We start from the raw sequence: 22,365 nt of genomic DNA, 5'->3' as shown, positions 1-22,365 counted from the left end.
CTTGTTTCCAAAACCCATTAGTCTCATAGTTTCCATGAGACACTCCCAATCTACTTTATCATACGCTTTTCCAAATCGAGTTTCACAATCACACCTAGTTTGCCATTCAACTTCCTGTCTCCAATGCATTCGTTTGCTATTAGAATGCTATCGATTATTTGATGCCCTTTGATGAAAGTAAATTGATTCGGGGATATGATTTCACCTAAAACTTTCTTCAATCTTTCAGCTAGAATCTTTGCTAAAATTTTGTAGACACTCCCAATCAGACTGATAGGTCTATACTCTTTTGGTTCTAAAGTACCATTTCTCTTGGGAATTAGGCATATGAAATTGGAATTGTTTCCTTTGTTTACAATGGCTGAATGTTAGAAATCATTAAATATTTGTATTAAACCTGAATTGATGATGCTCCAACATGTCTGGTAAATAGAATTGGGAAGCCATCAGGACCAAGGGCTCTATCTCCGTCCATGCTAAAAACCGCATCATTTACTTCTTGTTCTTGAAACTCTCTTTCTAGCCACAATTTGTTCTCCCCGGACAGTTTGAGTCATTCTCAAGAGTTTAAAGAGAGTTTTCTGTTTTCTTTCTTTGCATAAAGATCTTTGCAGAAGTGTAAGAAAGCTTCAGAAATGATAATATATATATATATATATATATATATATATATATATATATATATATATATATATTAAAACAAGAAAGTCTAGAAATTTTTTTCTTTTTTTGAATTCTTTAAGTTTTTTTAATCCGTGTCATTTTCTCCCATTGTTCCCAACTTTCTTCTAAGTTATCTCTAATTTAATAGAGAGTTTCTCTCCAAAACTATCTCTAATTCTTATTTATCTTCTCTCCCACTTTTTATTTACATCTATCTCAAGAAAGTTTATTTACAAAAAAAGAAGAAAGTTTGAATTAAATATTAAAAAATCATTTAAATATTCTAAAAAAATTATATAATAACTTTAAAATTTTTAGTAAAAAGACAAAAAAATAATTATAATCAATTTAATAATATTCATATTACTAATAATTATATATTTCTACAAAATTCATCATGAAATTATGTACAAACAATATAAATTATGATTTCCTGGATTATTCAATCTAAATGTTTTTCAAATAATAAAAATCTAAAATTAAAAATGAAATATTATTTAAATATTTCAATAACTAAATATCTTAAATAAAATATTAAAATTAATATTTTAAATCAATTAATAATATATTTTAAATAGTTACTTAAAAAACTAATTATTTTAAGTAACAAAATATTTAACATAACTAGATTTTGAATGGTTAAAATAACAAAATCATGTATTAATAGTATTATAATTTTATGGATTATTAAATTCAACAAGTAATTAATATTTTAAAATTTAAATAATGATATTATTTAAATAAATAATTAATATTGTAAATAACTAATTTCATTTATACCAATTAATAATTCTAGAAAATAACTTTCAAAAAATTATTGTTTATTAATAATAATTTAAAAACATAATCATTATTTATTATATATTTATCTATATTAAAATTAATAATTATTGTATTTCAATAATTATTTATTGTTTTTTGTGATAAATATATTTTCAATAATTATGTATAAGTCTATTTTTGTTTTTTTATATAATAGAAAGTTTCAATAATTATTGGAGTTTAAACTATTGTTATTTAGCTTTTTAAATTTAATTGATTGTGTATTTCTGCTATAAATTTTTAATAATTATTGGAGATTAAATTATTGTTCACTGGTTGGTTCGGTTCAGTTGTAGGTTGTTTGGCAAATCAAATTGACTTGGTTAGGTTGGGGGGTTGGTCACACAGGTTATATTGGTTTGGGTCAATTTTCGGCTTGGTTGGTCGATTCAAAAGATTTAAACTTAAAAAAATTAAATTTAAAAATTAAGTTTAAATTAAAAAAATTATAATGGCATTATTAAAAAATAAGTTTAAAAATTAAATTTATGATATAAACTATTTTAGCCTAAGAAATATTGAAAATTTCCCACTTTCCCATATTAAAAAATATATTTAAAATATTAATATATATCTATGGTTGGGTTATTCGATTTTAGTCATTTTACAAATGGCCAAAGCGAAACTGATCCAACCAAGTCGGGTTGGGAAATTGTTAAACCAAAGCCGACTTAGGTTGGTCAGTTTCATTAGTTTGATTAAGAATGGCAACGGGGCGGGGTGGGGATGAGGAGCCTCCATCACCGTCCCCACAAAAATCCTCATCCCCGCTAACAAGGACAAAGTTATCCCCATCCCCGTCTCCATGGGGATCCTCACTCCCTGTGATTCTTTATAATGTCAACTGTTATGTTTTTGTTTTTTATTTTATTTAAAAAATAAAAAAATAATTAAAATTTACAATCCTATTAGAAAAGATTCAAACATATTCAATCATATTTTTAAAAATATTAACATATAGATGTATGTGTACATATATATATACATATATAAACGTATGCGTATATATACATATATGTTAATGGGGATCCCATGGGACGGGGATTAGGGTCCACGGGAGGCAAGAAGTGCTCTCCCCGTCCCCACACCATCCTTGCCAACGAGGATGAAAATTTCCCCATCTCTATCCCTGCGAGAGGAAAATCATCCCCACCCCTCGTCCCATTCAGGGCATATCCCAACAAGGATCAAGAAAATGGAGAAAATTGTCATCCCTAAGTTTAATAAATAACCTTATCTAAAATTAACTATTGTTAATTTTGTATTGTAAAAAATTATTAAGAGTAGTATATAAAATATAAATGATTATTAATTATTATTATTATTATATAAAACAATTATATACTCTTACATATTTCTATTGTTTTCTTTAACTTAACAAACCCCGTAAATTACACGGGATAAATTTTCACATTGCTTAGAAATCGGTGATATGCAAAAATAGCATAAGATTGAGAGTGAATAATTTTGATTAGTACATTTTCTTTTAGGCTATGTTTGGTTTGAAGGAAAATGCAGGAAAAGGAAGGGAAAGGTAGGGAAACCTTTACAAACATTGTATAAGTTTCCCCGTCTTTCCCTTCCCTACAAACCAAACATAGTGTTAACTTCTCTACTTTCCTCACTTGCTTGGACTTCACGTTAAGGCAACTATCACACAAGTTTAATCCAATCATGTATTTTTTTTCTGTCCATTCACCTTCTGTGAAAAAAAGTTCAAAGTATTTGATACACCCAATACGCACGTCTATGTACAATCTTTTATAGTTTTTTAATTTAATTGATTGATTGAGGGTCAATCTTAGACTAAGGGCCTGTTCGTTTCCTCTTAACTCTTATCTCTTAAGAGGAATCTGTTAACTTTAAGAGAAAAATGGTTGTTCGTTTCCTCTTATCTCTTATCTTTTAAAGTGCAATCATACAACTTTTTGTTTTCCAATGATACTCCCAAAAAATAAACAAAAACTCTAATATATGGGATCAAAATGGATATTTGATCATTTTCAGAATTCAGAGTTCAGAACAACATTCTTTGCATTCAGAGTACAGAAAAAATAAAATTTCACCAATACCAATATACCTTTTAATGTAATTATTACACTTTCAGATGTCAAACTTCAGAGCAAATGAACATGCCCTAATTTGGATCTGCTCCTCACAGAGCATGTCTCACACTTATTTCACAAACACATCCCACTCTTCATTGAGAACATCTTTCCATGAATATTAAATATAAGTATAGAAGATGTTCCAATATACAGCCAGGGCATACTGTGAAATCGGTGTGAGGCGCTTTGTGTGAGAGCAGATGCGTACTAATCTTAGACGGACCTACCCCCAGAAGACTCAAAAGCCAAAACCCCTTTATTTTTCGTGTATTGGGGCTTGCCCATTCGATATGAATATGATATTCTGGGTCGAATTATTTGAACCTTGGTGTAAACTGTAAAAAAACTAAAAATTCAATATGATTTTTTGGGATATTTAAGATGAGACTTGACTTGGAAATCGGGTCATGCCAAGTTATGTTTGGATCATTTCGAATCGGGACATTTAATTTAGGATTGATCGTGAATTACATAGGTTAATGTAATGGTTCAATCATCCGGGTCACGTAGTCTTTGACCAAGTCAACCCTTTTTAATCAAAAAAATACGGGTTAATCATTCAATTCAAACAGTTTAAATGGTTCAACCCTTTGGATCAAATATTGGTTTGAAAATAGGTGACTTGGTGGTGGCATGTGCCCCAACCCAACCCAAATCCTTTCCAAATTGGGTCAGGCCACTAGATAGGGTATCTAGCCCGCTTTTGTGCTGGTTGGTCGGGTCGGGTTTTCAGTTAGATCCATTTTTTGTTAGGTCTAGACTAAGGTCCTGTTTAATATGTCTTTTCATGCGGTCTTTCGGTTGTTTACAAGTTGGGCAGATCACACTGTGATTTTTTTTCCGTTTGATTCGTAATAGATCTATTCGCCAAAATTCGATGCATCAAAAAGACATAAAAAATCCATTTTGGGCTGATTTCAGGAAGCTCCAATGGAGCTTTTTGCATCTTTCTCGCTTTATTTTCATGTGAAATAACACACCGAAAGACACGCACATTAGTCAAACTAGCTTCGGACTACTCAGACCTTCGTGCAAAAATTCAATGCATCTTTTTTATCGTAAGAAAGACAAGATCTTCTCAAAAAAATTTGCCAAACGGCCCCTAAATCTAGATGAGATCCAATTCCAATTTCCAAAGTAGGACTGTAGGAGAGCCGTGGTAAATAGGTAAAGTGGATCCCGCTAATGTCGGAAACACGGAATTTGTGGACCATACATGATACACCGTAGCGTGGTCCCAGGCTCTTCCCCAATCCTAAATTCGGGATTTTTGATATTTCTGACGTGTAAATAAAATCGCCGACTGGAGAGACGAAACAGGAGTATAGGAGGGGAGTTTTTTTTGGTTTTTAACCATGTCTGTAGTATACGTACCACACTGTTAACTCTACCCCCCTCCAACCTCCATTGACCTCTTAAGAGATGTGATGATCCCTCTCTCTCTCTCCTTTATTCAATCTTCCAGAATTTGCGAGGTGGAATCCACGCTGGACCAGAGTCCCAACCCAACAGCCGTTTCGTCGACATTTACAAACATCTAACAAACTACGCTCATCTTCCCACAGATTAACATTATACACCTTTCCTTATATCCGTTGGATTAAATCTCATGACTTCGCACAAAATGATCTTAACATCGTCATGGCTTACATTGTTGGATCTGTAACCTTAATGTATGAAAACGACCCATGGAATCAATTCTGGAAATCTTTTCTTCTCTCAGAAATTTTATCATCAATTAGCTGGCTTTGGCTTTGGCTTTTTCCTCTCAATTGCCGCTAGTGCTAAGAAGTAAGACCGTCGCTCGCACGCTCCCGTTGGTCGTTAAGTTCGGCCTTCGAGAGAAGAGAAGGGGGGGTTTTTGAATTCTCCAAGAAGGAAACTTCCTTCTGCCTTGAAAACCAGACTCTGACTTCTCAGAGGCCTTTCCTTCCCCCGATTCTGTATTTGTTCAATCCTTTCGTTTTCTGAAACGTCTCCAGAGGTTGCACTCAAGACTTCCCGGCCATGGCGTCGCAGGATCATCTGCAGAAGATGGAAGCACGCAAAAATTACAGGAATTTCTGGCATACTGATCTTATGAGCACTATTCAAGCCGATACACCTTGTAAGCATTCACAATTCTTTTCCCCATCATTCTTGTTCCTTTTTTCTTTTGGTTTGCTTCTTTTCCTCACAGCTTCTTCATGGAATGTTTGACCGAGATTATCTTCCTGTAATTTTTACCCAGATTGCTGTTTTGCCTTCTGGTGGTAAGTGCTTCGATCCGTTCTATGTTTTGCTTATTTGTTCTTCTAAAGTGATCTTGTTTTATTTTTAATTTTATTGGCTCCTTTTGCGTCTTAATTTTTCATTTAGTTGTTTTTTGTCATTGAAATCATGTTATTGTCTCGAGATCTAGTGTTGTTTCTTGATTAACTTGTGCTTCTTGACTTGGTGTTATTTGAGTTGACTCTAGGAAATCTTAACATTTCGATCAATGTTACAGAAAATGCATCTTTTCTGTTTACAATTTAATTATTTAAATAGCATAATGGATTTGTCTGGATACTTTATTGATTGTGCTTATTTTGTTTTCATGAGTTCCTGTGGAAGTTCAACAACTCTTCTATTCCATCTTGGGGGTCAACTTCGAAGATCACATTTAGTCATTTATAAAATGGAGGGGGGGGGGGGTAATATGAAGTATTGGTAGCACTCTATCCAAAAATTCAGAACTTTCTACTCTCAGATTTGGTGATAGAATACACCCTTGAGGTTACATCCCTGAAGATGCGGAGTATTAGGTGACACAAATCGATTAAAGGGTGTAAATGTCTAATTGTAGGTGTACGTATGCTAGGCTTGCTTTATATACATCTGGTCCTTGTCCTGGTTTGTAGTGGTACATTCACCAGAAACTAGGGATTACCATTACTTTTGAAATTATATTTTTGCAAGAGTAGGTTGAGGCCGTTTTTGTTTCCTGGGTTGTTGAACATTTTGATTTGTAAGGGCTTATAAATTGACTATGCTCAGCAACGTGGCTGAATAATACTTCAGAATTGATCTTGTTAGTACAGCGAATTGTTTAGATGGCATCACAATCAACTCAACAACGCCTCACCCCAAATACATGGAGTTGCCTAGAAAAATATTACTGCACCATTTCACTCTATTCCATACATGGCATTTTACATGTCCCCTTCTTTTTGCAGATGTTTACAGAAAATTTGCCTTTGCTGTTTACCTTCCAAAGCCTTGAGTCTGCTTCTCTCAAATGATTGTGCCTCCAATTTATCATAGAATTCCTGAATAGTAGTGTTCCTTTCTATGACCAGATTGAATAAGTAGCCTCACATAATGGTGTGCCACCAATCCAGCTATAGCTAATGATAGAGTGGAGGGTGGTAAGAAGAGACATAAGTCTAACTAATTTGTCAGGGACAAAGGGGTGATTATCAGTGGTGGATCCAGGACTATTGATCAATGGGGGCACACATGTGGCTTCACCTCTTAGGCCTTTTAAAACCATGAAAAAAAACACCATTTAAGAAGTCAAATTTTATTTGACCCATATTATTTTATTTGAGTGGGGGCAATTGTAAAAAACAGAGTCCTCGAGCTTGGTTTGGAAAATTCAGTCAGGCAGTAGAGAGGTTTGGGATGAGGAAGAGCAGATCTGACCATACTGTTTTCTATAAGCAGTCCACATTTGGCATCATTCTACTTGTATATGTAGATGATATTGTTATCACTGGGAGTGACACGCAAGGAATCTCATCCTTGAAATCCTTCTTGCAAAGCCAGTTCAATACTAAAGATTTGGGGCACCTAAAGTACTTCTTGGGGATTGAGGTGGCAAGGAGTAAAAGAGGCATTTTTTTGTCTCAGAGGAAGTATGTTTTGGACCTGTTAACAGAAACTGGGAAACTGGGAGTCAAACCATGCAGTACTCCAATGCTTCCTAACCAGCAATTCACAAAGGATGGAGATGCTTTTGATGATCCTGAACGATATAGAAGATTAGTTGGAAAGTTGAACCATCTCACAGTGACTCGTCCTGACATTGCTTACTCAGTTAGTATTGTAAGTCAATTTATGTCCTCTCCTACAGTGCATCATTGGGCGGCCTTAGAACAAATCTTGTGTTACTTGAAAGGAACTCTTGGACGGGGGATACTGTATCGGAATCATGGTCACAGTAATATTGAGTGTTTTTCTGATGTGGACTGGGCGAGTTCCAAGATTGATCGAAGGTTCACTACTGGCTATTGTGTTTTTGTTGGTGGTAATCTGGTTTCGTGGAAGAATAAGAAGCAAAATGTGGTGTCGCGATCTAGTGCAGAATCTGAGTATAGAGCAATTGCACAAGCTTCGTGTGAAGTTATGTGGGTTTCTCAACTCTTAACCGAGGTCGGTCTTAAAGTCTCAATTCCAGCGAAGTTATGGTGCGATAATCAAGCTGCGATTCATATTGCTTCGAATCCAGTTTTTCATGAACGAACTAAACATATTGAGATAGACTGTCATTTCGTTCGTGAGAAAATTCAACAAAACTTGATATCTACAGCTTATGTGAAGACTGGAGCTTGATCTTTACAAAAGCTCTTAATGGAGCTCGGGTTTCTTATATTTGTAACAAGCTGGGCATGATTGACATCTATGCTCCATCTTGAGGGGGAGTGTTACGAGATTATAGGTTGTAATTATAGGCTGTAATTATGGAGTATTAGCCCAATTAGGAATAGCTTGATTATAGGAATTATTCTTAGAGGAGGTAGTTGATTTTCTTCCTATTTTAGTATCTACAAAGCTGTATATATATGTACTATTTTCTCAGTTGAAAAAGACATCAATTTCTTCCAATTCTTGTTCTATCACATATTCCATTTTAGATTTTTGGTATCAACAAAAAAGATCTTAGATTGGCTTCAGACATAATTTTTTTGAGAGAATTGTAAGGACAATTCTTAAACAGTTTGTGAGTTTCCACCCAGGAATATAACCTTTCCCCAAATTCTCTTTAAGACTTTCTCCTCTGATCTCAACTGATTTTCAAAGAGTCTCATATTTCTTTCCGACCAGATTGACCACACCACTGCTGGCAACAACTTCCATACAATCTTACCTCTTCTCTACAGACCCCTCAGACCCCAGCCCCGTAACAGATCCAATACATTCCTTGGGAGGCATGACTCAACTTCAAAAACCTCTAGTATATTCATCCAAATTACCCAACTGAATCTGCACTGCAAGAAGAGATGCTCCACCTTTTCAGATGTAAAATGTTTTCTTTACTAAATTATGTCTTTTTCCCCCTAGTGTTTTGTGGTGCCTTAGATTTTCCAGTCTCCTTGCATCAAAATGTAGACTAAGGCTGTGGTTAGAAGTGGTAAAAGGAAATTACTTTGAAATATCATTGAAGATGTGCATAATGCACTTAATCAACACAAAATGCATAGAAATGTGATATTCTGATATGTAGAGAAATTTATTGGTGATTATACATTCCTCCTCCCACATTCCCATTCCTAGGAGACCCCAAACCAAGGTTCAAAATTTCCATACGCCTGTGTATCGGCAGAGGCGTATTGGAACTTAGAAACATATGGAAACTTGTTTTTTTTAGTTTTTTTTTTCACATTTAGTTTTTGGGGAGAAACATGTTTTTGTTATTGAAAAAGAGTGGGGTCCCAAAACACCTGGAAACCGGCATATCAGGACCCAAAAGATACGATACAATACACCCGATACAGGGCGTATCGTATCGAAATTTTGAACCTTGGCCCCAACTCCTGCAATGTTTTATATCAATACCCCAACTCCTGCAATTATTCTAGAACAAACCTCAATCTTATCTTTCTTGTGTTTACATCACCTGTTTGCTACAAAAATCAATGCTGTGCTTGGCTGCTAAGAACATGTAAGAAAGGAAAAGAAAACCTAAAAGAATGCGACTTTTCACTTTCAGGCAACCAAACTGTGTAAATTTACTCTATACTTCTCCCATTTTGTTGGTTTTAATACATGAAATAAGTTCTTTGTGGTGTGTTCCTTGATACCTCTAGTTCATTTAATGCATTTATTGCTTTATTGTAGTGGACCATGTGCTTCATACATGCTTCGGAAACGAGCTCTTTACAATGATATGTCAAGGTAATGAATTTCTTACCTCCGTTCTTCCATGAAGTTGTGATATAGTGAGCAGAGGGGTGTGATTTTTACCTTCTCCATATTCTTTTCTTTTGTTACAGGTATACATGTTGTGCTGGTTATCTACCATGTAGTGGTAGGTGTGGAGAAAGTAAATGCCCGGAATTTTGTCTCTGCACTGAGGTATGGCATTAGTTTTATTTTCACTCACAGATTCCTACTTTTCTATTCATTGATGCATATAGTTGTACTCATCCTTGATGCATTTTGTTCAGGTTTTCCTCTGCTTTGGTAACTCAGTTGCATCAACTCGTTTTCTATTACAAGATGAGTTCAATATACAGACAACGCAGTGTGACAACTGTATTATTGTAAATCTCTCTCTTTCTTTCTCTCTCTCTCTCTCTCAGTCTCTCTCTCAAATATATGTGCTATACATGTTTCTGAATCCCTTGCTTCCTGTTACCATAGGGATTCATGTTTTGTCTCCAACAACTAGCATGCATATTCTCCATTGTTGCAATGATTGTTGGAAGCGAGGAACTTTCAGAGGCTTCTCAGATCCTATCATGTTTTTCTGACATGGTTTATTGCACGTACGCCTTCCCTCTCTAAACTAGAAAATGATTATAGTTTCCAAAGCTTTCTGTTCTGATTCTATCTCTTGGTTTCATTTTTGTAGGGTCTGTGCATGTATGCAGACACAGCACAAGATTGAAATGGATAAGAGGGATGGTATGCTTGGCCCGCAGGTGATGGCTGTGCCACCCATTCAGCAGATGTCTCGCATAGATCAGCCAATTCCTCCTCCAGTTGGATATCAACCACAACCAGCATACGGGCAGCCCTATGGTTATCCACCACCATCTCAACCTCAAGGTTACCCTCCTGCTCCTGCTGGATATCCACCAGCCGGTTACCCTCCTGCTGGATATCCACCAGCCGGTTACCCTCCTGCTGGATACCCACCACTACCACCAGCTGGTTACCCGCCTGCTGGTTATTCCAAGTGATCACCACCACCACCATGAATGCTGGTCTTCAAATTAATAATTCCTTCAAATTTACTGGTTGCACATCAATTGTAGGATCTATTTTTTTGGATTTGGACTCTGCATATTCTATTGAGATCTCTCCAGTTTGTTGCGTGACTTGACTTTAGGAATTATTTGTTTTGTAAGTGCCAAATTACCAATGATAGGTGTGTTCATCCTTTTCTCTATGTAGATAACATAACTATACCTTGTGATTTGAGCATATTATAATTATGTTCTTTCAAATCATAGCGTGGCTTTTATGTTATGATTTTCTTAAACACATTTTGATTTTCAAGAGTTAGACGCCTCTGTACCTGGTTGGTAATTCAACCCCAAATTTTCTTTATGAAGTTAAGATACTGCCCCAATTTTACAAGTCCGCATTTTGTGCACCCGTGGGTTTATTGGACGTGTGAACCCACTGATGAATCGATTTTTATTGATGTATCAATTTTTTGGCTAAGTACCTCATCATTTGGTTTACTTTCAGGTGGTCGATAACTCAGGTCAAAGTAGAGAACTTTGGCTGCCGAGTGGAATTGAGTTGGGCAGTGGCAGTGCCAGTGCCATGCTACCAGCTCGCGCTTGTGCCAGGCTACTAGGTGGGACACCATCAACTTGGCTAAGGCAAGTTGTTGCCAAAGTGGTTCTGGGTGTCACCTAGTTGTTTCGAGGTGCCATGTGTCACAATATCATTGGAGGGCCAAATCCGCTCTCATCATTTGCCCACACTCCCGAGCTGAAAGTAACTCGGCGAAGGGAGTAAATTTCTCCTGTTGGTCCGGAATGAATAATTCGATGAGCTCGTAAGCGTCGATTCAATTCCTTAGGCTATAGGAACGACTCGCAGTTCGCTCCTTGATTTTGCCCATGCCGAATATGCGACTGGGTCTTGTGGTGAGGAGGTCTTCGCTAGTTCGGTATTTTGGCCCTTAGGCTTTGGGAGCGACTCGTAGTCCATTCTCCTTGATCTTGTCCATGCCGAAGAGGCAACTGGGTCTTATGTGATGTCGAAGTCTTTGCTAGTTTGGCACCTTAGCCCTTAAGCTCTGGGAGTGATTCGTAGTCTACTCTCCTTGATCTTTGATTTTGCCCATGCCAAAGAGGCGACTGGGTCTTATGTGGTGCCGAAGTCTTTGCCAATTCGGCACTTTAGCCCTTAGGCTCTAGGAGCGACTTGTAGTCCACTCTCCTTGATCTTGCCCATGCCGAAGAGGCGACTGGGTCTTTTGTGGAGCCGAAGTCTTTTATCAGCTCGCCAGTTCATGCCTGGGCCAGCCTGCCAGCTTGCGCCTGTGCCAGGCTGCCAAGCTGCCAAGTCGCACCTGGGCCAAGCCGCCAGGTCGGTGCCTTAGAGCTACGACTGCATTGCATCAGCCTCGTTAGTGACATCGGTTACCCACTCCTACAAGTAGCTACTAGGAGCTCGACCTACGGGGGCAACACTACTGACTTTAGGTCACCAGCTCGCACGGGAGCCTTGGAAGGCTCGACCGCCAAGGGCGTTCATGCAGTCTATTGGCCGCCTACTCCTACGGAAGCCACGAAGAGCTCATCTTTGTAGAGGGTTGATGAGGCTTTATCTGAGTTGAAATAAAGTTGGTAGAACTGCTTAGTCTGTTGGCCATCAAATGACCATCAAATTCCTGCATAATCTTTGAGTTCATAAAAGATGGAAACTAGAAAGTGAGCTTTTAGTTTCTAAAAGGTGAGAACTTAGCTTTTTGTAGCGTTTCCCACAAACGGCGCCAATTGATGAATCGATTTTTATTGATGTATCGATTTTTTGACTAAGTACCTCGTCATTTGATCTGCTTCCAAGTGGTTGATGACTCAAGCTGAAGTGGAGAACTTTGGCTACCGAGTGGAATCAAGCTGGGCAGGCTAGGTGGCGAGCTGACTATAGTGCCGAGCTGCCTATGAGGTGCAGAGCTGATCAGGTGGCAAGCTGCCTGTGAGGTGCCGGGCTAACCAGGTGTCGAGCTGCCTGTGAGGTGTCGGACTGACTAGGTGCCGAGCTGTCTGTGAGGTGCTGAGCTGCCTGTGAGGTGTCGGGCTGACCAGGTGGCAAGCTGACAGGTGGCGAGCTACTTGTGAGGTGCTGGGCTAACCAAGTGCCGAGCTGCCTGTGAGGTGTCGAGTTGGATTGATGAGCTTTGTTGCTCTTTAGAGACCAGCAAGGAACCAAATGTCAGAGGACCCGGGGTGGCTAACTCGGCGAGGTCGCTCTGATGCTTAAGTCAATACTCTCATAGTAGACTACGAGCTAAAAATCACAAAGTATGAGAGCTAGAATATGCTTACTTGCTCCCTATGTCATTGGGGTTGGTGCCCTTATATAGGTATTGTTTGGCATAGGCTTCACGCACCATATCTGAGATTTCTGAGAAGTCGTCTAAGTGGTCCGAGATTCCCTGAGGTAACCGCCATGCACGTTAACCACCCTCCAGATCGTTCGGCACGTGGGCCAACTTCCAAGGATCGTGGGAGTGTGGATATGCATGCCGAATTCGTTGGCGAGCATGTCTTGCAAGTGGCCATGTCGGCGCATGTGCCAGGCTGCCAGGTCACCAGGTCGGTGTCTGTGCCAAGCCGCTAGGTCGCGCCAGGGCCAGGCTGCCAGCTTGCGCCTGTGCTCGGCTGCCAGGTCGTGCCAGGGCCAGGCCGCCAGGTCGTGCCAGTGCCAGCTGCCAGCTTGCGCCTGTGTCAGGCTGCCAGTTCACGCCAGGGCCAGGCCGCGCATGCTAGGCCGAGCCTGTGCCAGGTCGCGCCTATGCCAGACCGCTAGGTGGGACACCATCAACTTGGCTAAGGCAAGTTGTTGCCAAAGTGGTTCCAAGTGTCACGTATTTGTTCTGAGGTGCCATGTGTCACAATATCATTGGAGGGCCAAATCCGCCCTCATCACCCACCAATCATAATGGGCCTTTGACTGTTAACATGAACTAGCCGATTCAACTGGACACAGACAAAAAGAGGGTGTTTGGTTTTGTTTACATTTATTCGATAAATGTTTATTGATGGTGCCACATAGGGGCCTTCTCAACATTTTCTCTCTCTTGCTCTTCTGTTTACATCGAAAATGTAAAAAGTGAACTTTGGTTTATGTGTATGCCAGTCGTTTGTAAAAGTTATTTTTTGAAGTTTATTCATTGTTATACCGGAGTGGTGCCTAATTGTTTGCATTTCTCGGTTTTACCAGCAAATAAAATATAAACGTTTATTCAATAAATATAAACGAACCAAACACATACAAAACAAATCAAAAACACCCGGTCCAAAACCTCCCTCATCCTTCCTCCCATTTTGGATTTTGTTGCTTTTCCTCCACCGAACCTTAACCACACACCGGTGTCTGGTGACCATACCCCAGCGGACGGTGACCCAAACCAGCAACTCCGGCAGTACGTTACAAAAGGCTTCCTGTTTTCACTTTTTAACAGATCGAAACCTTACACCTGCGGAATTCTTCGGGCGAACGAAGGTGGGTCAACACCGGTGGTGAACTGCAGGTGAACCACCCAATTGGTTCAGAGACACTTTCCTCTTAAAATATTTTGCCGAGATATTTCCCACCCGACTGCATGTCACAGATTTTAAATATTAAAATGTTCTGTAATATTCACAAAGTGCAAAATTTCCTTAATCTGATAGTTGCTAAAGCCTAAAGGCCATTTCATATGCATAATCCCTTTCCATCCTTCTAACTAGGCCTACAAATCAAAGTAATTTGAATCCAATCGATTTACAGGTTGAAGTCTCATTGAAGTTATTTTCAAGTAATCAAAGAAGATGAAGATAAGAGCGTGGACAATGGAGTAAAACTTCATCTGTTGAGAAAGAGGAGAACCCATTTTGCTGAAAAACATCTCTTTTTTGGACATTTTTTTCGGTTTTTCTTCCACTGTTAGTAGGCAAGTAAATTTAAATGTGGGTCTCAATACTGAGAAGTTTGTAGGAATTCGGGAACTATGGAAGTAGTTTCTGCACCTTACCAAATGGGTGGTTCACCTGCAGATTGTTATTATGGTTTGATCTGTTGAAAAGAGAAAACAGGAAGCCCTTTATAAGAAGAAGAAGGAGAAGAAGAGGAAGAGGAGGCCAGAAAACATAACGCCGGAGCTCTTGCCGCTGGTTCGGGTCACCGTCTGCCGGTGTGTGGATACTGGATAGGGTTCCGTGGAGAAAAAACAACGAAATGCAAAATGGGAGGGAGGATTCGGACTAGGTGTTTTTGAGTTTTTTTTTTTTGTCTTTTTATGTCCGGTTATCCCATGTACGGTCAAAGGCCCGAAAATGTTATGAATATTGGCCCAGGACGACATGATCGATTGTGATTGGTGGGTTCACGCTTCCAGTGAGACCACGGGTGCACAGAACTTGGACTCCAATTTTATCCAAAAAAACGACATTGGTGATGGTGACCGGATGGCATACGGGGGTCCATTGATTCTCTCATTAAACATTTCAAGGACAAGGAAGACAAAGCCAATTCCCACAATAGGGTAGGGGCCACGGAACAATGATAACGATGAGGCAGAATCTTCACCATTTCACACTGTATATTGTGGATTTCCTTTCGGCCCAGTTTGGAAAGAGTACAAATACTAATACATACAGGTTTTGCATTCGTACTCATTCCAAACTGTCTCAGTAACAAAAACAAAATAAAATAACCCCCAAAGTGAATGTCAAACGTGATCAGCAACTTTGGGTTTGATGTCCCTGGCCGGAGTATGACCGTGAGAATTTGTTTTCCTGAATCATATCCCCTGGTTAGCAATAAATTAATTAATTCGTTATGAACAGTGTGCATAGTAAAAGATCGGGGAAGGCTGATATACGTAGAAATAGACTGTCGTTCTCCCAACAGTCTATTGCAATGAATCATCAACATATTCTATTTTCTTGGATGTGCTAGTACGGGTACCGTACCTGGATGGGACCAATGTTTTTTAAGTGTTTATGGCCAGATAATAGAGCATACACGCTGTGCACAATTTGGTTTATTTTTATTTTGAGTCGCCAGGTTTTGTAAAAGCATACGCAGACTTAATGAAGACTAGAGGAGAAATCCAAAGTGACATCCTTCTCATCTACCTGGGGTTTCCCATCGTGGAGATCAGCTCAATAGATGAACAAATCTCTCTTGATATCATTGTTCTGTTATAAATAGTGGGAGAGGAACAGCATGCCAGAAATAAGAAACAAAAATGACAGAACAACCACTTCATATTTAAGTCCCCAGGAGGAGGAAAATACAAAGCGAATGGAAGGGGATATTTGATTTTTATTCCCGCACCCACCACTCTCAGGGATGAACAAGGCAATGCATGGATGACATATTGAATTGTTAGATTCACTTCTGCTCCTAGAACGCTAATATCATTCTATCAAAATAAAAGAACACCAATATCTTGATTTAATTTCCATAAGCATTAAACAGACCTGCTACCATCTTTAGAGAGAGAGAGAGAGAGAGAGAGAAATAACAAACATTTTAACTGTTATGCCAATCAAAAGGAAAAACAAACCTTTTAGGAGAGTTAATGTGTTATGAATTACACGTGAGCTAAAAGACTTGCCTAGAGAACTTTAAGGAAACTATGCATAACTTCATACAGTCTAACACCATCTAAATTTGTGAACCGTCACTCCGAATCTCAGGAACAAATGACTCATTCTCATCATCATCATCATCATCCAAGAAATCATGTGTCTGCATTTGAGACAGCTGCTGGAACTTTAAGGTTGTCTCTTCTTTTCGCTTGAACAATCTCTTAATGTATATGGCAACAGCAGCAACTGCTGCCACAAAACATAACATGCCCAAGACCACTGCAAGCCACTGAAAAGAAAATGGAAAAGGAGGACGGTACTTCAGCGAATTTTTCTAGAATCTACACAAGGTATTAAAGGTATGCATCTTTCATTCTACAATATATGCAAAGGTTTGCCAGATCAATTACCCAGGCTTATGATATCAGAAAATACTTGTTTTTATGTATAGTTGCAATACCAAGACTTACTACCATTATGTCAAAAGAGCTTTGACTGGAAAATGGGTAACCTTCCCAGGCAACACAGAATCTAATTCATCTGGTACATTATTCAGTTAGAAATAAACACAGATTCTAGTTTTACTCGAAGACTACATATTTCACTCAAAGTGACTCAAGAATAATAAAAAGAAAAAAACAAAATGTTTCTTATATCAAGGATTTTTCACAAGTATCATTCCTTTTATTAAAAAGAAATGACTGTTAGATGACACCTCTGGTATCAATAATAAAGCTAAATATGTCAGCAAAACAATTTCTTCACAGGTAGCACAAAATGCATCTCTTACCTTCTTGTCTATAAAAATGCCCTGATTAGAGAAATTACCAACACACGAGAGCAGAAAGAGGAAGAAATCAAGGATTTAAAGAAAAACAATAAAGAAAAAAGTGAAGCCAATGGCCTGACCTCATCTCACTTGGTCACATGAATGAGACATCAAAAGTTTTGGATGAAATTGTCGAGCCTTTTCCTGAATGGATCCTGCTTAAAGAACAACTACCATAGTGGCAAACTTCATATGCAGACTAGATTCTCTGAATCTGCATTGCAGTTAATAACTTAGAGTCTAAGAAGAAAAGGCATATGAAAGAACCAGTTGGGTAGCGGTGAAGGTTATTGATTGTAAATTGGAGCTCTGGGAGTGCAAACTATCTTGGAACCATGTAACTCTGGAAGACTGGGACTGCTTTGTATTTTGTACCTTTTTAATACCCATATGTGATAAAATAAGTCCTCTGTGAAACTGACTGCTTCAAATGGTTCAAGTGAGAGGACAAATCTGACTTCATAGAGGTGGTGCCTAATATGACTCAAAACACGACAAGCATGATTCGTAGGGTATGTGATTTATAGGTTAGCACTCATCTTTGGCTGTCAGTAGACTCAATATTGAAAGTATCCATTACATTCTTTTACTATCATTTTTGGTCAACCAACTAATACAAATGATAAACAGTACTTGTATTTCTAATGTTATCTAAGTATCACAACGTTCTCATTATAAGTATTGATTATCTTCTAATTCTTAAGATAGAAGATCAGATGCACCTCTAATGCAGGATCTGGATTGTTAATCTTTCTAATCCACCCACACATTCAGAAATTGCCACCATGTACTGCTTATAGTATATTTGAAAAAAAAAGGGAGAGCATGTACACAAGGATACATCTGTTGGACTACATCTCAACAGAACACATTATAATTTTGTTTTTCTTGCAAGTTGGTGTCTTCCAATTTGTCTCACATTATATGCATCTATGTAAGCTTCAAACAACTAGTTAATAAATTAAAACAAGAATACCAAGAATGAAATAAAATCAACTAGCAGAATGGTGATTCTTACACACCTTTGTGTTGTTATGTTTTTCAACATGTGGCAACTTGTTAGTGGTGGAATTTGTAATATCTGCAATGGATGATAATATACAATGAGAAGGGGAAAACAATAAAATGAAAAAACAAGGTCCTAACTAATTTTAGCTCTCAACTTGAAATAAAAATAAATAAATATATCATTATCATCATTGAAGCCTTGTCCCAACTATATGGGGTCAGCTATAAATCAGAGACTTACAATGATGGTCCTGGCTATGGTGGACTAGATACAGATCTAACATTTGGCATTTCTTTCTTGCATAAATTGCCCACCTTGAGACTCAAACCCATGTTCTCATGCTTTTTCAACAAGCCAAAGCTCTAAAATGTTTTAAGGGCTCAATGAATCTCTACCAGAAACCATTACATTTTGAAACTGATGCAACCATTGCATATGAGATCAGCATAAAATAATGTCAGTACAGACAGGATGTCATCTGACTGAAATTCCGAACAAGTTGCACACACACACACAGACACACATATGCATCAGTAGAAAAGGCTTCAATTTGAGAATCTTTCCTTCCACGCAATCAAAAGGATGGTTTCAGGAACTAGTGTAAGTATATAGGCTCGAAGCCATTTGACTACACACTCTACCTCTATTGATGCAAAGAATCAACTATCAAACCAGATATTTTAGAGAAAAAAAAAAGGTAAATGACTGAAATCTGATGCATGATGAATAATTAATCAGGATTTGGAGACATTGACCATTGCTGCTAGTTAAACAGCATGAAGATAGGTTTAATAACTTGCATATGTACAGTAAATGACATGAAATGAAAACTCTGCAGTAAAACCAAAATGACCTAGAAAAACTGTAAATCAGGAGAAGTTTATAAAACAAAAACAAAAGAAACACACAAGAAAAGGGGAAGCATATATCACAATGAAAACCATTGACGTAGCACAGAACAGCTTATACATTGAAATTTGTGAAACAAGTGGAGAACAGTCACCAATGTCAAGTGGACAATGATGAAAATCAAGGACAAATGTCAAGCGGAGAACAGTCACCAATGTCAAGCGGAGAACAGTCACAATAGTCACTAGAATGATTGCCTGTAGAAACTAATTCTATTGCAGCAAGCCCATAAACAGATAGAGAAGCAGGAGAAAAACTAAAAGAAAAAGAATCATTTTTCTGTTTTCCTTTTTACAAAGTAAGAAAAAGAATAAGGTTCAACCTGTAGGACTCCTGGTGGGTTTAGAGCAGTCAACACTCCCTGTCCAATCCGGTGGACATTCACACGTTTCACCTTCAACTAGGCACTCTGCCTCGTGAAAACAGAAAATCCGACCACAAGGCGCTCCACTGTTCTCACAATGAATTCCAGTATAACCCGGCCGGCATTTACAGGTATAATTCTCTCCTTGGACAATCTCCTGACAGGTTGCCCCGTGTTCACACCAGAAGGAATTAGTCCCGTCACACATGATCCGCTCCTCATCACAAAACCTCCCCCTGAGAATGGTGGACACCGTGTAAGGTCAAACTTCGAAAAACACAGAAAGATATACAAACATTAAAGTTGAGGACGAGAAGGAGCAGGTCTAAGATATTCATGTACCTACCCGAAGAATGGTCGGTCACCATCCAAAATGGTGGAAGGGTCAGGGAGTTGACAAATGCACTCGCCATTATCGTCGCAGGATCCAGTTTTGCAGCGGTCATCATCACAAGGGTGAGAAGAAGCATTGAAGAACAGTAGAAAGAGAGAAAGGAGAAATAGTTGCAAGAGCCCTGATTTGATTTCTCTTCTCCTCGAAATGGGCATTTCAGCAATCAATCAGAGCAGAGGTGCACACACAACATACAGTGGGAGGGAGCGCGCTCTGTATGTTCGCATCTTTATTTTTCTTTAATCGTCAATCTTGGGATCGAAGAGTGAATCTTAGGGTTTAAGCAAAGTCGAGAGAGAGAGAGAGAGAAGCGAAGCTGAAACTGTCAATGAGGAGAGGCAGTTGGAATGACGTATGTTGGGCACGTAAATATTAGATTTTCCAGGCAAAGGAATACTCGAATGTAATGGAAACTTTGGAGGATAGAGGGTCATTTTTGGAAAAGAAAGTAGATTAGCACTTGAATAGGACGTGTGTGCAGCAGCCAAAGAGGATTAATCCTTTTCTGATGCGAACTCGAAATATTATCAATCAAATTAAAGTGACTAAGCACTTTCTTAAGCAATCCAACGGTTCAGAGAAATTTTCGCAGCAATTTCCCGGTGGGAACGTGCATTTGAATCCCAAGGCACGTCACATTCACAACTCACAAGGGCATGAGGCTATAGTTTACGACGAATACAGTCATTAATTTGAGTTCAGATCTCCTGCCCACGAGAACCCCATGTGTACCCACAACACACTATCCCCATGAATTGGGAACATCTCCCACTATGCAGAGGATGAGATATTCTTCATGTGTGGCTGCGATCAATGTGAGCAGAGTTTGTGTGGGCATAACATCTGGACTCAATTAGTTTATTATTTATTAATAAAGTAAAGTAAATAAAGGGTAAATTACAAAGACCCCCCTTACTATGGGGTCTGTGACAAAGAACCCCTGCACTTTGTTTTGCAACAAAGACCCCCCTGTATTATGACCATGAGACAAAGACCCCCTTCCATTAGCCTTCGTTCAAAAAAGTCATTACAATATTTTTTAATCTCTATACTACCCTTGTAATAACTATTTGGACGAGAAAAACACTTTTCATCTTTTCCGACCTCACGATACACTAACAGCCACAGCGGACTAGTGGTAATCCCCTCTACCTCAGATTCCTTCACATTTCTATCTCTCTCCCTCTCTATCCCCAGATCTCTCTTCTTCCCCTTCCCCTTAACAGTGTCAGGATTGAACCCATTTAATTCAATCCTGATCTTTCTCTCTCCATTACTACTTTCTTCATATCCAACTCCATGGCCAGCGTCTTGAAGGTCGTTGGGTGATCCAGGTTAATCGATCTCCATGTGTTTGATGGGTTATCTTAATAGACGTTGTAATTCACGGTTAATAGCTTCAATGTCTTCTTGTCGTCGTTGATGGCCTTTGATTTCTCCAATATGTACGGAAAGTAAGAACTCAAAACCTTGTCTTTATGCTTCTTGTGGAACCTTAGCTTAAACGATCGGACTATCGAATTGAAATGGCGTCGGTGGTTGAAAATCTAGGACTCCACCGCCACACATACGAATTTCCACTTGAATCTTACACAGTCAAACACATCTACTATCTCTTCGTTTCTCTCCATAGTGATAGTAAAGTTCTTCTCCTTCTCAGGTTTCCTGACCTTCACTCTTTGGTGCCCAAGTAGATCTCGACAACATCATATATTTTATTACTGGTGAGGTTGTTAAGGGGAAGGGGAAGAAGAGAAATTGGGGGAGAGAGAGAGAGGAGAGAGAGGGAGAGAAATAGAAATGTGAAGGAATCTGAGGTAGAGGGGATTACCGCCAGTCCGCCATTATTGTTAGTGTATCGTGAGGTCGGGGAAGATGAACAATGTTTTTCTCATCCAAATAGTTATTATAAGGGTAGTATGGGGATTAAAAAATATTGTAACGGCCTTTTTGGACGGAAGGCTAATGGAAGAGGGTCTTTGTCTCATGGTCATAGTACAGGAGAGTATTTGTCGCAAAACAAAGTACAGGGGGGTCTTTGTCACAAGCCCCATAGTACAGGGGGGTCTTTGTAATTTATCCTAAATAAAATTATAAAAACAGGAGGAATTCCCTACATGACCTTCTCAATTTTTTGCCGCCTGGAGACAACAATGATTCACTGCATTCGTCGGGTATTCAATCCAAAATCCGTATGATATATGTTCCCACGGTCCACTTTGAAGTAACACAAAACTCAGATGATATTGCCACGTCAGAAGAATCTGTGTGTGAACAACTGGTCCAGCAAATTCTTGTATTCATCCCTTGGCCCTGATCTCTCTCACTCGACATGGGGTCTTTTTGGATAGAATTTGATTACGGGTGTGCAAATGCGGGTTCGGATGTAGTAGGCACATTAGGTAAGCACAATGAATGAGCACGTAATAGCTGTGTGACACTTGTCCTAGCTAATGTGCCTTTCATCCAAATGTTTTTGTTTTGTTAGACAGAAATTATCCATTATTTTATTATCTTTGTCAAAATAATTAAAAAT

At 38.6% G+C, this 22,365-nt stretch overlaps 2 protein-coding genes across 2 annotated transcripts; one reads left to right on the top strand and one right to left on the bottom strand.

Moving 5' to 3' along the window:
* Positions 1-5,358: 5,358 nt before the first annotated feature.
* On the top strand, positions 5,359-11,008 carry LOC104596004 (uncharacterized). Its single transcript, XM_010256971.3, has 7 exons — positions 5,359-5,700; positions 5,824-5,845; positions 9,675-9,731; positions 9,830-9,911; positions 10,004-10,099; positions 10,200-10,324; positions 10,411-11,008. Exons 1-7 carry the CDS (start codon positions 5,601-5,603, stop codon positions 10,739-10,741), a joined length of 813 nt encoding a protein of 270 aa, XP_010255273.1. The 5' UTR covers positions 5,359-5,600; the 3' UTR covers positions 10,742-11,008.
* A 5,153-nt stretch (positions 11,009-16,161) lies between these two features.
* LOC104596003 (uncharacterized) lies at positions 16,162-20,177 on the bottom strand. The gene is made up of 4 exons (XM_010256969.3): positions 19,782-20,177; positions 19,394-19,671; positions 18,176-18,234; positions 16,162-16,613 (listed from the first exon to the last, which is right to left on the bottom strand). Exons 1-4 carry the CDS (start codon positions 19,982-19,984, stop codon positions 16,401-16,403), a joined length of 753 nt encoding a protein of 250 aa, XP_010255271.1. The 5' UTR covers positions 19,985-20,177; the 3' UTR covers positions 16,162-16,400.
* Positions 20,178-22,365: the final 2,188 nt, after the last annotated feature.

The sequence above is a fragment of the Nelumbo nucifera genome, chromosome 1, assembly GCF_055504915.1.
Source record: "Nelumbo nucifera cultivar China Antique chromosome 1, China Antique-T2T, whole genome shotgun sequence".
Classification (NCBI taxonomy): Eukaryota; Viridiplantae; Streptophyta; class Magnoliopsida; order Proteales; family Nelumbonaceae; genus Nelumbo; species Nelumbo nucifera.
The sequence above is the reverse complement of the archived record's forward strand: the minus strand, read 5'-3'. Positions and strand labels throughout refer to the sequence as shown.

Coding starts and splice junctions, on each gene's coding strand:
- LOC104596004 (XM_010256971.3), top strand. CDS start 5,601: ATGGCGTCGCAGGATCATCTGCAGAAGATGGAAGCACGCAAAAATTAC. Junction 5,846..9,674: donor TGCTGTTTTGCCTTCTGGTG/GTAAGTGCTTCG, acceptor GCTTTATTGTAG/TGGACCATGTGCTTCATACA. Junction 10,325..10,410: donor TCTGACATGGTTTATTGCAC/GTACGCCTTCCC, acceptor TCATTTTTGTAG/GGTCTGTGCATGTATGCAGA.
- LOC104596003 (XM_010256969.3), bottom strand. CDS start 19,984: ATGCCCATTTCGAGGAGAAGAGAAATCAAATCAGGGCTCTTGCAACTA. Junction 18,235..19,393: donor ACCCACCAGGAGTCCTACAG/GTTGAACCTTAT, acceptor CATCCATTGCAG/ATATTACAAATTCCACCACT. Junction 16,614..18,175: donor AAAAACATAACAACACAAAG/GTGTGTAAGAAT, acceptor TTTTCTTTTCAG/TGGCTTGCAGTGGTCTTGGG.